Source organism: Microtus oregoni, unplaced genomic scaffold (assembly GCF_018167655.1).
Source record: "Microtus oregoni isolate MIOR12 unplaced genomic scaffold, Mior012 000096F_ref0000112, whole genome shotgun sequence".
NCBI classification, from domain to species: domain Eukaryota; kingdom Metazoa; phylum Chordata; class Mammalia; order Rodentia; family Cricetidae; genus Microtus; species Microtus oregoni.
This window is the reverse complement of record NW_024544709.1, coordinates 880,553-896,071: the sequence shown is the minus strand read 5'-3', so window position 1 is coordinate 896,071 and position 15,519 is coordinate 880,553. Positions and strand designations below refer to the sequence as shown.

At 42.8% G+C, this 15,519-nt stretch overlaps 1 protein-coding gene across 1 annotated transcript in view; it reads left to right on the top strand.

The window, feature by feature from the left end:
* Positions 1 to 1,151: 1,151 nt before the first annotated feature.
* Positions 1,152 to 15,519, top strand: part of Pdgfrl (platelet derived growth factor receptor like) — a 58,640-nt gene continuing 44,272 nt past the window's right edge. The window contains exon 1 of the mRNA XM_041644451.1: positions 1,152 to 1,313. Within this exon, the coding sequence (XP_041500385.1) occupies positions 1,259 to 1,313 (55 nt within the window). The 5' untranslated portion in view covers positions 1,152 to 1,258. The remainder of the gene's footprint in view (positions 1,314 to 15,519) is intronic.

Below are 15,519 nucleotides of genomic sequence, written 5' to 3'. Positions count from 1 at the left end.
ACAAGCTGATTCCAAATTTACCTGGAAGAGAAAATGGATGTAGGTAATCAGCAGAGGAACAATGTGGGAGGAACAAAATAAGTTATATATGAATTATAAAAGTAATGTGCGATCCCCATAATCACAGATGAATGGAATGAACCAGAAAAGAAACAGAACCATCTTCCTTCGTCATAAACATCTCTACGTGAATTGAAAAAGATCAGGAAAGTTCCAAGGGATCTAGTTATTACCATCTCGTTAGAAATACAGAAAATCAGATATCTAAACTGTCTCACAGAAAATTAATTGTGGGCAGCTTTAAAGATGAAACGTAAAATTATAAAGGTTTTAGATGAAAATCGTATAGCGAGATTTGATAATCTGGTGAGAAGCCATAAGGGAAGTTATTGAAAAGTGAAATTCCTCAAGTATTGCTTGAACTGCCTAAAAGGAATAAATAGTGGGGTTGTCAAAGTGCACACGAGCAGCGGAATAAAAGGAAGTGTCTGCGAAACCTCGGAAACTTTGAGTGAAACAAGAGGATGAGAAGGGAGTGCTCAAGCACAGGATGATGCCCACAACTGGGGCAGTCGCTCTTACACACCCATGAATAGTCTTGTGCAGAGCAAGGACGCTACTGCTTACAAGGTAAACAGCTCACAGGGACAAGAGCTGGCCCTTTTGATGGCGGGCCGACAACCCTGCCCCTTCACCGCTCTGATGGTTCCCCTGCGGCGAAATGTCCATCTCATCTCTGACCAGACCTAAAAGAGCAACCACAACAAACAATATTTTTGAGTGCAACAAGGGTCTAGTGTGTGTGTGTGTGTGTGTGTGTGTGTGTAGTGAGAGAACCACTGGGGACTAATAGAAACTTAGTGCACGCTCTTTGCTGAGAAGAGTTCTGTGTTTCCATCAGCGGGGGTCTGCTTAGGCCTTCCTGAACAGGGTAAAGTTAAGTCAAAACACCTCAACTCTGGAGAAAATCAAGGCCCTACATCCATGTAGTCTTCCCAGTGCTTGGAAATAGCGCTATCCTCCAGGACTCCGCCAGGGGGCAGGAGAGATCATATTATAAGGCGGATATTTTTTTCCTTTTTTTCTTTTTTTAAAAAATCTCCTTTTCTCCCAAGCTGTGCTCCCCCTGATGAAACTGAATCCTCCAGCTGTGGTGTCCCGGCGCCGCCTCCCACGGCGCCCCTGCTCTGCCCTGCCCTGAGCAGCCAGCCGCGCCGCCCATAGTCTCTGACTACTCTGTAGGTCACCAGCCCTGAAGATGAAGGTTTGGCTGCTGCTGGGACTTCTGTTGGTACACGAAGCGCTGCAAGATGGTGAGTGACTGGGCCCGGAAGCATCCGACCTCTGCCCGCTTCGCTCAGGACCCACAGTCCCCGAAATTCCCGTAGCAACTTTTCAAACTTTTGGCCTAAGGAATCGTCTCTGGCGTGGTCACCATTCAGTGCACCTGGCCCCTCCTAGTCCTCCTGGTCCAATTTCTTCCACCCCCACCCCCTGGAGAACCCTCTGGGAAGGTGGTGGTTAACTTTGACCCTCAGGACTTCTCTAGCCTTACCAGAAAACCCATCATTCCCCAGCCAGCGGCTGGTCCATCCCCCTGTGTCAACGTGTCCTTCTGGTGACGGTGGATCGCTGCCACCTTCCTTCGGCGCGCATCACCGCTCCGTACTTCTGCTACTTAAGCAAAGCGATTCTTGTGGAAAAACTCCGTGTCCTCCTTCCCGCTTGCAGTCCTGTTTCGTTTGGTTTGTTTTTGTTTTTTGTATACCAACCTGAGCTAAATCCTGCAAGGTCTTTAACAACAACAAAATTCTGCGCTAAACCCCAAAACAAACAAACAAAAAAACTAAGCTAAAGAAAAATTTTCAAAACTACACCGCAGTTATATTTCTCGTATAATTGGGAGGATGGGTGAAAAAAAAACCTACATTTTTGTACCACATAAGAGGGCTTTGCATCACTTAATTCTTTGAATTACATTTATTATGTGTGTGAGTGTGTATGTTTGGGTGTGCGCACTCACGCTACAGCAGACATGGAGATCAAAAGAAAACCTTCAGGAGTGGGTTCCCTCTGCACTGTGTGACTTGCAGGGATTGAATTCGCGTTGTCAGACTCGGAGGCGTGTATTTTTACTCCATGAGCTATTTCACCAACCACTGCATTACTCTCTCTCTCTCTCTCTCTCTCTCTCTCTCTCTCTCTGTCTCTCTCTCTGGTTTTTCAAGACAGGGTTTCTCTGTAGTTTTGGCGCCTGCCCTGGAACTAGCTCTTGTAGACCAGGCTGGCCTCAAACTCACAGAGATCCGCATGCCTCTGCCTCCTGAGTGCTGGGATTGAAGGTGTGCACCACCACTGCCTGGTACTGCATCATCTTTTTTTTTTTAATATTTATTTATTTATTTATTTATTTAGTATACAATATTCTGTCTGTATGCCTGAAGGCCAGAAGAGGGCGCCAGACCTCTTTACAGATGGTTGTGAGCCACCATGTGGTTGCTGGGAATTGAACTCAGGACCTTTGGAAGAGCAGGCAATGCTCTTAACCACTGAGCCATCTCTCCAGCCCCTACTGCATCATATTTTAAAAAGGTTTTTAAGATAAGTACCTGCCCTAGGTCCATCTGGTTGTGTAAACGTCTGACCATAGGGTCAGACTTTATTGTTACATATATGTTCACGTGTATGTGTGCATATTGTTTTTATATAAAGATGACATATATGTATATTGCTGCTAATTATTTTATTTGCTCAATTATTTATTTAATTGTTGCTGCTTGCATCGTATGTCTTCCATGTGGTGACATCCTGCTAACCCAGCCTTCCTAACGCTGAGATCCTTTAATACAGTTCCTCACACTGTGGTGACTCCCAACAATAAAATTGTCATTGCTGCTTCATAACTGCAATTTCACCAGTTACTAACTGTACTGTAAATGCCTGGTGTTTCTGATGGACGTTAGGCAGCTCTTGGGAAAGGGTGCTGACCCACAGGTTGAGAACCAATGTGTGACTCTCAACTTTCTCCAGCTACTGCCTCAGATGGGTTTAGATTTGCTTGAAAAAGCAGCCTTTGCGGTTATGCAACCTCACACTGGAGCCAGCTCAACCGGGCTTCGATCCTGACTCACCCCTTTCCATCCTCTGAGACCACAGTCACCTTCCAGAAACCACCAGACTCTAGTTTGCAGAAGATCAAAATGGTGGTAGCCCATGATGCTGTGCAGGAGGCTCCTTGAGGACAGAGCCTTGCTTAGTCACCTGTGAGCAAAGCACCTGGGGGAGGGGGCCAGCCTTTCCTCTTTGCCCAGAGAAACGCTGGCATGAGCTCTGTCTGCACAGGACAGTATTAAAGCGTTCCTGGCAGGCCCTTGTATCTGACTGCTAAATGGTGGGCGTGCAGCATTTGGTACCATTTTTGCATAGGACAGGAGAAGGCCAGACAAAATAACTTGAAATAGTCTGTTTGCTCTGTGATACCCGTGATGGCAGTTGGAGAGGATCAGCTAACATGGATCAGCGTATGTGAAATACAACGAATGCCTGTCTAAATGAACTAGCTTCCGTTTAAGCAAACTGCAATTGATGAAAACAATAAATATTTATGAGACGGTTAGGGAAAGTGAGATACAGGTCACGTATTCAGTAGTTAAGAATGGGTAAACTGGGAGTTTTGCCTTTAAACTTAGATATACATGTATGATAGATACATTTATGATATATGTAGGATATATACATATGTAGATATATATGATGTATGAGTCGTGGACAAAATTTGAACATACCTATTGAAAACTGAATTTACTGTCCTCTAATGATAATCTCTATCAAGGATTTTTGTTTCTTTGCTTCTTTTGAATCCTTGGGTGGGCACAGGGGAGGGAGCAGAAACAACCAACGACAACGAATATACAAGAAATTCTTCCGGTGCTTCTTTCTGATTGACAGGTCAGGATTGCTATGTCTGTTCCATCCCCCAGCACCAACTACAGGCACAGGCGATGACTCTAATAGTCTCTGAGACTGTCGGTTTGTGATCGCATTTGGGAGTGAGCCACAGAGAAAGAGGCACCCACGAGGCAGACATCTGTCTTAACCAGTGACATTGGCCTTGCCCAATTCTAAAGTGATCGCATTGTGAGAAATCATGTTATTTCTCTTCATGAGAAGGAGCCGGAAGAGCACGTAGTTGACCCATTGCAGGGAAACGGTGACTAAGTCGGCCAAAGGCTCCAGCTAGTGAGCCATTGCTTGCAGTACCTGCTCTCCAGCATTTTTGTGTAATCTTGTACTGCCATGTTCATACTGCAAAGGATAAAATTAAGACCATCATCAACATATGTATATTTAATGGCTGGAGCAAGTGCTGAGGTACGCATATTGATTCCTTACTGCGGTTTTATTTACCTACACAAGTCCCTTTATCCAATACAGTCTTCAGTTCAACATAGCTTATTCGCCAAGACTTGAGAGGGAAAACCAGACCTCCAAAAAGATAAGGAGAATGATACAGTGACCATGCCCTCTAGCAAGGACAAGTGTATCACTTGCCTGTGTCAGTTTGATCTTTGGAAGAAGACGATAGGTCGGAAACCTGTATAGAAATAAATAAACAAGGGCTGGAGAGATGGCTTAGCCGTTAAGAGCATTGCCTGCTCTTCCAAAGGTCCTGAGTTCAATTCCCAGCAACCACATGGTGGCTCACAACCATCTGTAATGAGGTCTGGTGCCCTCTTCTGGCCTGCAGACAAACACGCAGACAGAATATTGTGTATATAATAAATAAATAAATAAATAAATAAATAAATAAATATTTTTAAAAAAGAAAAGAAATAAATAAACAATCATAAAACACATCTTTAATTACAAATGCAATTAAAAGATATTTCAACATATTTAGGATCTTGGTCTATGTGTTTGATAGATAAAACTTTCTTCCATACTTAAATACAGACAAGATGTTAGCCTGAGGGTAAAAGAGAGAAAGCACATACAAAGTCCAGAAGGAGGGTGATTTTCCGTGAGCGAGGCTGTAAGCTCCGTTCTTCCTGGTCTTCATGATCAAAGGGAGGGGACAGAGAATAATGACAGGTGAAGAAGGAATTTCAAGAACTGATGGACGTCGTGGGTCTCATTAACTAGAACATATTGGCTTCTTAGAGCTGCTGTGACAAAGGACAAGATGACAATCTCTCTCAAAAAATCATGGGAACAGAAGTATTTAAGGCCAGCATTTTTCTTCCCAGATTTTTGGAATGTTTGCATAAGCATCATCAAATTTCTTGGATGTGGTGCTGGGATCTAAGCAGGAAGCTCACTTATGTTGTGTGACTCTCCTGTATATACATAATCCGAAGGTGGTTTTAGACAATATTTTAGACAACATTCTGTTTCTGCAATGTCACATGAGGTTGGGTGTGGCATTTCCCACTTGTGGGATCATGTCAGTACTCACAGTGTTTTGGATTTGAAAGCTTTTTTTTCTCAGATTAGGGATATTCAACCTACACTAGGAATAAGGTGTCTTAAAGCAATGGATATCTATCTATTCTCTTACAGTTCTGGAGGTCAAAAACGCTAAAATCAAGATGTCATTAGGCCCTTGCTTCCTCGGAGACTCTTGGAAGAACCCTACAGCCTCTTGCTAGTTTTTGGAAGTGTCTTACAATCCTTGGCATTCCTTGGTGTCCTAGCTTGTTTTTGTGTCAATGTGACACAAACTAGTGTCATTTAAGAGGAGGGAACCTCAATTGAGAAAATGCCTCCATAAGATGCAACTGATTTAATTACTGACTGATGTGGGAGGGCTTAGCTCATTGTGGGCGTGGCCACTCCTGGTCTCTTGGTATTTGATTTTATCAGAAGACAAGCTGAACAAGTCAGCAAGCAGCTCTCCTCCGTAACCTTTGATTCAGCTTTTGTCTCTGGGTTTTTGCCCTGCTTGAGTTCCTGCCCTGCCCCCACCCAGTGATGGACTGTTATCTGGAAGTCTAAGTAAAGTAGAACCTTTCTTTCCCAAGTTGCTTTTGCTCATGGTGTTTCATGCCAGCAATAGTAACCCTGACCAAGACAGACATTGGCGCCAGGATTGTAGGGTAATTGTGGTGAAACACATGACCATGTTGTGCTTGAGGGTTTTTTTTTTTTTGGTGGGGGGCGGGTGTAGAAGGACTTTGGAACTTTGAGCTAGAGAAGCCATTCTCAGAAGAGTTTTGAGAGCTCAGAGGGCTGTTCCGTTGGATCTTGGACCATAACGCTGGGAGCAGTGCCGAAGATGGGGAGGCCTGGCTTACAAAAAGTCCAAAGAGAAGTTTAAAGACTGCCAGGGCCATTGTTGTTTTGAATAAAGAATCTGTGGTTCTGGTAAGTTGGGGCTGAGGAATAAGCTGTGATTGTGAGAGACCAGCATCTCTGAGGTAAAATCGTTGTTTGATTTGCACAGTGGAGGCTGGTCAGCTGGAGCTGAGAAATCAGTGATGATTAAGAAGATACCAGCATCATTAGTATCTATCTCTGTGTCCCAGTGCCAGCCAAGGTTGTACTTCGTGCTGGCAGCTGAACTTGGTAGGGTAGGAGTCACCCAGGTGGTACCAATTTTGAAGGCACGAAGGCGTCACGGAGAGCAGCTGAGGCTTGGCACTGTGAGGCGGGGCTGGAGCCCATGAAGAGAGCCCCAGAGAAGCTACCCGTGAAAGTGCAGCCCAGTTTCAGCGGAAGACCCCCAAAGTTTGGAGACAAGAGTATCATACCAAGGACAGCAGCAGCTATGGAATGTGTGCCTGAGTTCAGGCGACTGTGTGCTGTGGAAATTTCTTTAGAGGAGCTCTGGACCTTGGGAGTGGATTGCAGACATTGGACACTGATTTATTTACACTGTTGGAGTTTGGCTTGGCTTTGTTCAGACCGTTACTCTGCCCTGGTTCTTCCCTCATGAAGTAAGAAAGTATTTAACTTATTTTTGATTTTACAGGAGCCTGCAGTTGAGAGACTGAACTTTTAAATAGATTTTAGAGCCTTATAGCAATTCATATTTAAAGAGAAAGAGGTAGCGAGAGAGAGAGAGAGACTGAACTTTTAAAGTATTTGATTTTTTTTTTTCTTTTCTCTTTTTTTTTTTTTTTGAATGTTCGAGACAGGGTTTCTCCGTAGCTTTTGGTTCCTGTCCTGGAACTAGCTCTTGTAGACCAGGCTGGCCTCGAACTCACAGAGATCCACCTGCCTCTGCCTCCCAAGTGCTGGGATTAAAGGCATGCGCCACCACCGCCCGGCCAAGTATTTGAATTTGTAAAGGCTGTAGGACCTTTAAATTTATAATATGTTTTATATTGTGAAATTTATTAATATGAGATTAATTGAGAATGAACAAAAATAGAAAGAGTATTTATTGTTAAATAGTGTTGTATTGGTGTGTCAGCTTGACAAGGGGTCAATTGTCCTGGCTAATTTTGATGTCAACTTGACACAAGCTAGTGTCATCTAAGAGGAGGGAACCTCAATGGAGAAAATGCCTCCAAAACACCCTTCCTCCCCAAGTTGTTTTTGGTCATGGTGTTTCAGCACAGTGATTAAAAACCATAATGCAGACATTTGGCTTAAGTGGCATGACCCCAGTTCCCGCTTTTGCTGTCACATGTCTTTCTGTCTTCTGTGTGTCTCTCCACATGGCAATTTTCTCTCTATGGGACTCTTCTGAGGACATCTGTCCTCATCGCAACAGGATCACATCTAGAAAGACAATCATTTACAGGTTCCCAGGACTTCAACGTAGCTCCTTGAAGAACACAATTCAACAAATATCCCAGGTTGGGACCTGAGAGGGGATTGAGGGTGTTTGTCAGATAAAGAGTTAGAAGCCTGCCTGAGATAAAGAGGCAACACCTACAGGTCCCACAAACAAGAGCTAAGACTACACAAGAGCTTCTTATACTACCTAGCGCCCTGAAATGTGCCACAGAAGAAGGCAACCCCTTGCAGAGCATGGGAGGACAATGCTTTCTTTCAAGTTAGATGAAGAGCACTGAATGGTTCTGAGTAGAGAAGAGATCATGATGTCACCTACATTTTAGAAGTTAAAGGCACCAGAGTGGAAGTCAAGCAGCTACTAAGGGAGACATTAATAGGTGAAAACAGGTTGGTCAGGAGTGGTGACAGTAGACGGAGGGAAAGACGGTTTTCAGTGTCTACTGTGAAGATAAAACCAGAAGGATTTGCTGCAGGAGTCAACGTGGCCTAGGTGGGGGGAACGGGGGGGGGGGGCGGAATATAGCGAGAGTGACGGATTTGTCTAGAACAGCCAGGTGGAGGAAGTCCCTGTCGAGGGATAAAGGGAATTCTGGAGAAGGAGCAGGTCTGAGTGGCATCCATAGTTCAGTTTGGGATCATTAAATTTAAGATGCCTGCTAGTTAGTGTTCCAAGTGAAAGGCTGAGTAATAAACAGAATGTTTGAAGCAGAAATTTCAAGGCAAGGGCAGGAGCAGGGCAGTGTTCAACACACTGGAGCCTCAGAAGATGCGTGCCTAAACCCTGGGGCTCAGCTCAGGCCTGGGAAGAAGAAAAGGAAGGGGAGACTATAGAGTTGTTAGGGACTAGGGGAAGACAGGGCAATGCCCGTGGGTCAAGGCTAAGAGAATAAAAGTTTTGAAGAAACCATCAGCTATGCTAATCTCTGAGTGAAAGGAGAGGCGATGATGTGAGCCAGAGAAAGCTCTGGACTTGGAGACATGGGATCTAGCTCTTTCCCTATCTTCTTGAGGACTTGTGTTGAGCTACATGAAATCTGGAAATTAATAAAAATAGACTGCCTTAGGGCTCATAAGGGCTCACAGAGACCGAAGCCACGATCTCAGAGCCTGCATGGGTCTGTGTTAGGTCCTCAGCATATACATTATGGTTGTGTAGCTTGGTGTTCTTGTGGGACTCCTAACAGTGGGAGTCAGGGTGTCTCTGACTCTTTCCCCAGATCTTGAGACCCTTTTCCTCCTCCTCCTGGGTTGCCTCTCCCAGCCTTGATATGAGGCTTTGTGTCTATTAATGTAATTTGTTATGCCATGTTCAGTTGTTATGTTATCCTTGGGAAGTCTGCTCTTTTCTGAAGGGAACTGAAGGAGGAGTAGATCTGGGGGAGAGAGGAGGTTGTCGGGGGGTAGAGACAGGGAGGAGTAGAGGGAAAGGAAACTGTGGTAGGGATGTATGAGAGATAGATGATAGATAGATGATAGATAGATAGATAGATAGATAGATAGAGATACATACATACATACACACATACATAGACAGACAGCTTTGCCTCCACCGCCAGTTCATATAGAGTTCATGCAACAGCCACAAAATTGAACCACTTAGTGGACAGTTTATGGGGATTCAGACACTGTTCTCAGCACTTAAACTATGTTAACTCAATCACCACAAAATTCCATGAGACAGGGACTAGAATGATAACTGAGCAGTAGAAAATTTGATGCTCTTGCTAGAGAACCCAAGTTCAGATCACAGCATGCACGTGATGACTATCAGCCTTCTGTACCTCCAGTTTCAGGTTATCCCATCCCCTCTTCTAGCCTCCACAGGCACCAGGCATGGGTGCAGTGCACTTACCTACAAACAGGCAAGTCACTTGTGCACATAGAATCAAAGTATTTTTAAGTCCATGGATGGCTATTACCATCATTCTCATATTACACATAAGAACACTAAGACCCAGCTTAGACTTCCCAGGGCTGGTCAGCTAGTACGTAGCAAACAGGGGTCAGAAGTCAGTAATATTCATGGCCTGAAAATTTTACCACCTATTTCTCTATACAATGTATTCCAAAATGCAATGGTGAAGAATTCCACTTTACTTACTTACAATATAAACTCTTAACATCTTTAAAGCGTTTGGAATACAACTAATTTACATAGTTCATCAGAAGTCATATTGTTTTTTTTTTCTCTTTGAGTTTATAATATAATTACAATATTTAGCCCTTCCCTTTTCTCACTTCCAAACCTCCCATTTACATCTCCTTTCTCTCTTTCAAATTCATGGCCTCACTTTTTCAGAAAGTCCTCTCCCACAGCTGTATCATGTAGAGAATCGCCCATGTTTTCTCCTAGCAGGTTCAGGGTTTCAGGCTCCATGTTTGAAGTAATAAGAGCGGCGGGGCTGCGTCCCCAGCACCCCAGCTGTCTGCTCAGCTAGCTTATGCCCTGAAATAACAACACACAAACTGTATTCATTTAAACACTGCCTGGCCCATTCTCTTCTAGGCTAATTCTCACATATTAATTTAGCCCATTTATAATCATCTGTGTGTAGCACCCCAAGGTGCGCTTACCAAGGAGATTCTAGCCTAGTCCATCCTGGGTCGGAGCTTCATCCCGGGAGCAGGGCATGGCGTCTCTCTCTGAGGCGTCTGCTCCCGAGAGAGCTGTGGAGTCTCTCTCAGGCGTCTGCTCCTGAGAGGAAAGCTGTCGAGACTGAGCTCACTTCCTCTTCCTCCCAGCATTTTGTTCTGTTTACTCCTCCCACCTATCCTCTAACCAATAAAATGGGCCAGGGCAGTGCCTTTATTAGCCAATGACCTTCCTCCATCATTTCCCCTTTTTCGGTTTAAACAAAAAAAAAAGGCTTTAACTTTAACATAGCAAAACTACACATAACAAAACAGTTATCAAGTAAAAGTTACAATAATCTTTATCATAACTAAGGAAAACTATAACTATAACTAACTATTCTTAACTCCATCAAAGACTCCAGAAAGATATAATATTACCTAAGTAAACAAGAACTAAGAAACTTCAAACTCTAGAAATGACAAAGACATCTCGCTGCCTGGACAGTCACCCAAAGTTCCTTTGTACCATTGGGGCATCCATCTTCAGCCTTCAGGCCCATGGTATCCAGCAGACATTTCCATAAAGCAGGAAAATTCAAAGTCAGTTCAGTCACTATCTGTTGTGTCCTGCAGAATGTCTCGCAGACTCTTTCATGAATCAGGAACCCCGAAAGATCATCTCACCTTAGGCAAGTTCAGTAGTCCTCTCTCTGCGGGTTCTCTGTGTCCAGTTTATGCAATAGTCCAGGCAAGAGCAGTTTCTTGCCCAAATGGCTATCAAACTCCATAAGGTGCCTCTTCGATGCCCATCTTCCTCTTGAAGTAGATTGGTGCTGCCAGGAGCAGAGTGTCTCATTGTCATGAAAAGTCCTAAGTTATTAAAACTTTAAATGTCCTATTCTGTAATCTTTGAAAGACATGAAGAATGTCTATCTAAAATATATCTCTATATATCTAGAAAATCTAACTAACATGACTACAAGCTTTACTATTATCGATGATTATCCATTAACAACCTATATTTCTTAATTATACAGTACATATTTAAATGAACTACACAATCACAATACCTTAATCAAAATCAGAAACACTTATACATATAACAAAATTGACCTTAAATCTCTATCAATAAAGCAAAATCTATACTAATGCAAATTATTCATATCTATATCATATCCCCCTTTAAATGTAAAAGAACATTTATAAACATTTTTTGGGAATATGGGCGCAGTTATTTCTCTCCAAACTGCTTCCTGCTGAATGGGGGCGTCGTTAATTAGGTCTTTCATGGTACAACCTGTGTGCTAGTTTCATCTCAGTTGGCAGTTGAGCGAAGCAATTTTCTGAAGATGTTCACTGCAACACTTCAGGAGGGCGTGGTCCATCATACCAAATCGGAATAGAAGAAATGAACAGGTTCTCATCCTCTGTGAAAACAAAATAAGAAACTCCTTTCCAAAGCATCATGTCCTTAGATCCAAATTTCAAAGTCAAGGCATCAAAATATCTATGTCGGATTAGTTCAGCAGCATTTATAAATAAATATCTTTTAGCAGCTGTTGCTCCTTCCTCAGCATTCAAACAATTTAAAGAGAGCATAATAGCATACAGTATCAAGATTCTCTGTGTATTTTCCATCTTTGTGCAGCTTTGTTTTAACCTCAATTTTGTTTATTTTTACTTTTAACTCTTTGCTTTTTGAGACAGGTTCTCTGTATCTTTGACCTGAAGTAACTCTGTAAACCACGCTGTCTTTGAACTCTCAGAGATCCGCCTGTCTCTGCCTCCCAGGCATTCGGGATTAAAGGTGTACACTACTACACCTTGAACTCACAGAGATCTGTTTGTCTCTGTCTTCTAGGCACTGGGATTAAAGGCATGTGCTACCACACACAACAACTCTCTTCCTTTTTTTATGTTTTTTACTTTAAGAACTTCAACTTTTAGTCTGCATATATTTTTAACACACTTTAAACCATTCAGAAATTTTCTTTGTCTTTGAATCTCTCTTTACTGTATATCTCTCTTTTTCTGACCACACGAGTCTTTAATTTACCAAGCAATATCAGTAGGATTAAAGGCGTGGCTTTGCCAGCTAGATCCAGTCCATTCCTTAGCTTTCCCGCCTCATGGCGGATATACAGGCTGTAGCCATGTTTACTGCAACAACTGTATGGCATTTCAAGGTCCCTGCCAGCAAGTGAGCTACAACAGACAACACTTAAGTCCTCTCTCGGTAGCCGGCCCTCCTGCCTCAAACAGTCAGAGTTTGCCCTGGCAGGATGGCTCAGAAAGCCGGCATTTTTAAACGGCGCAGCTTTTTTCCTGCTACGGCTGAAAACCGAAAAGCATGCATTCAGCTTTTCGTCAACACCATTTAAGTGTTTCGTGGCAGGACCTCTTAATGAGCTGCAGGTTTTGCAGCTAAAGCTGAGTCAGGAAGCCTCTCTTTGATGAGGCGCTTGCTTGCCTCGAGCAAGCAGAGTAGAACCGAGAAATTGCTGCTACCAAGAAACCAGGCACAATGCTTTCATTTTGTTCTAGAATTACTTCCCAAGCTGTCTCAGGCTTTATGTGGAAGCAGTTGTCCACGTGGGCGCCATATGAAGTAATAAGAGCGGCGGGGCTGCGTCCCCAGCACCCCAGCTGTCTGCTCAGCTAGCTTATGCCCTGAAATAACAACACACAAACTGTATTCATTTAAACACTGCCTGGCCCATTCTCTTCTAGGCTAATTCTCACATATTAATTTAGCCCATTTATAATCATCTGTGTGTAGCACCCCAAGGTGCGCTTACCAAGGAGATTCTAGCCTAGTCCATCCTGGGTCGGAGCTTCATCCCGGGAGCAGGGCATGGCGTCTCTCTCTGAGGCGTCTGCTCCCGAGAGAGCTGTGGAGTCTCTCTCAGGCATCTGCTCCTGAGAGGAAAGCTGTCGAGACTGAGCTCACTTCCTCTTCCTCCCAGCATTTTGTTCTGTTTACTCCTCCCACCTATCCTCTAACCAATAAAATGGGCCAGGGCAGTGCCTTTATTAGCCAATGACCTTCCTCCATCACATGTTTAGGTGTTAGATCCATTTAGAATTCATTTTAGTGCAAGGTGATAGATATATGTTTAATGTGGACATCCAGTATTCCCAAGGGCATCTGTTAAAGAAGATGCTTTCTTTTTCCAGCATTTATTTTGACATCTTTGTCAAATACATCCCAAGAGCATGGGATGTCTTTCTATTTTCTAGTGACTTTCTGTATCTTTCTGTGCAGAGGTTTAAGGTTTTCATTGTAGAAGTCCTTTATTTCCTTGTTAGTTTTTTTTCCTAAGGATTTTCTTTGAGGCTTCTCTTAATTCAGAGTGTTTCTAAGATCTCCTCTGTGTGTTTGTTGGTGGTGGGTAGAGAAGCTATTGATTTGTGAAAGCTGATTTTGGATCCTGCCATGTTTTTCAATTTGTTTATTATTTCTAGGAGTTTTCTGGTAGAATTTTTGTCATCTTTGATGTATAGCATCATGTCATCTGCAAACAGGCATAATTTGACTTCTTTCACTATTTGTATCCTTTTAATTTCCTTCTTTTGACTCCTTGCTCCAGCTAGTGTTTATAACTTAATACCGAAAAGAAATGGGGATAGTTTTGTTCTTGCCTTCAGTGGAATTGTGTCAAGCTTTTCTCCATTTAGGGTTATGTTGGCTGTGGGCTTCTCGTATTTTGCTTTTACTGTGTTGAGGTATGTTCCCTGTCACCCTACATTCTAGGATATTTCAGCATGAAACCACATGGACTTTGTAAAAAGCTTCTTCTGCGTCTATTGTCATGATTTTTGTTTTAAGTCTATTTTAAATTTGATTTTTTTAAGTCCCTTTATGTGGCTTATGACATTTAATTGACTTGTCTATGTTGACCCACCCCTGAATTTCAGGGAGAAAGCCAACTTGGTCAAGGTGGATAATCTTTTTGATGGATATCTGTATTCTGTTTGTAAATCTTTATTGAATATTTTTGAGTCTACGTTTATCAGAACTGTTGACCTGTAGTTATCTTTTCTTGTCCTATTTACCTGGTGTGAGTATTGAAGTGATGTTGGCCTCATGGGAGTTTAGGAGGGCTCCTTTTGTTTCTTCTTCTTCTTCTTCTTCTTCTTCTTCTTCTTCTTCTTCTTCTTCTTCTTCTTCTTCGTCTTCTTCTGCTTCTGCTTTAATAAAGGAGGCTTGATCTTCTTTGAATGTTTGACAGAATTCTTCTGTGAACCCATACAGCAATGGGCTTTTTACCTGGTAGACTTTTCATTACTATTTTTTCTTTAGACTTCTGTGTAGTTTAATTTTGGTGGTTTGGCTGTGTAGCACAATTAATAAAAACCCAGAGACAGAAATTGGAGTTCAACCTAGAGGTCAGAAAAGCAAAACAGTCAGCCACTGGATCTTACCTATACCTCAGTCCTAAATGGTCATCCTGCCTCCAGGAATCTCAGAATGAGACTGTATGTGAGAGCTGTCTTCTCCTGCCTTATATTCCTCCATAGGGCTGGGATTAAAGGTGTGCACTACTACCCCCTGGTTTCTATGGCAAACTAGTGTGGCTCCTGGGGTGTGTCACAACTGCCTGGTCTGTAAGGCTGATCAGGCAAGCTTTATTTATTAAAATACAAATGATATACGACTGTGTGATTGATTGTAGAAATTCATCCATTTCTCATAGGTTTTTCAGCTAAATGGCATAATAGGTTTTTGAAATACTCCCATATAATCAGAATTTTTTTGGTGTCTGTTGAAATGTTTCCCTGTTCACTTCTGATTTTTTTAATATGGGTTTTCTCTTTCTTTCTTTTCGTTAGTTGGGCCAAGGATGTGTCAATTTGGTTTACTGTCTCAAAAAAAAAATCTGTAGTGATATTTTGTCTGTGTTTTAACAAATAAAGCTTGCCTAAGAATCAGAATGCAGAGCTAAACCACTAGAGGCCAGGCAGTGGTGGCACACACCTTTAATCTCAGGACTTGGGGAACAGACAGATCTCTGTTAGTTCAAGGCCTCCTGGGCTACACGAAATTGATCCAGTTTAAAAGAAAAACTGAGCTCACACAAAGATGACCCCAGAACTTGGAATCCCACGCCTTTAATCCCAGCACTAGGGAGATGGAACAAGAGTGATAGGGAAAGGAATATAAGGTGGGAGGAGACAGGAGCTAAGTGCTGTCTGAGGAGG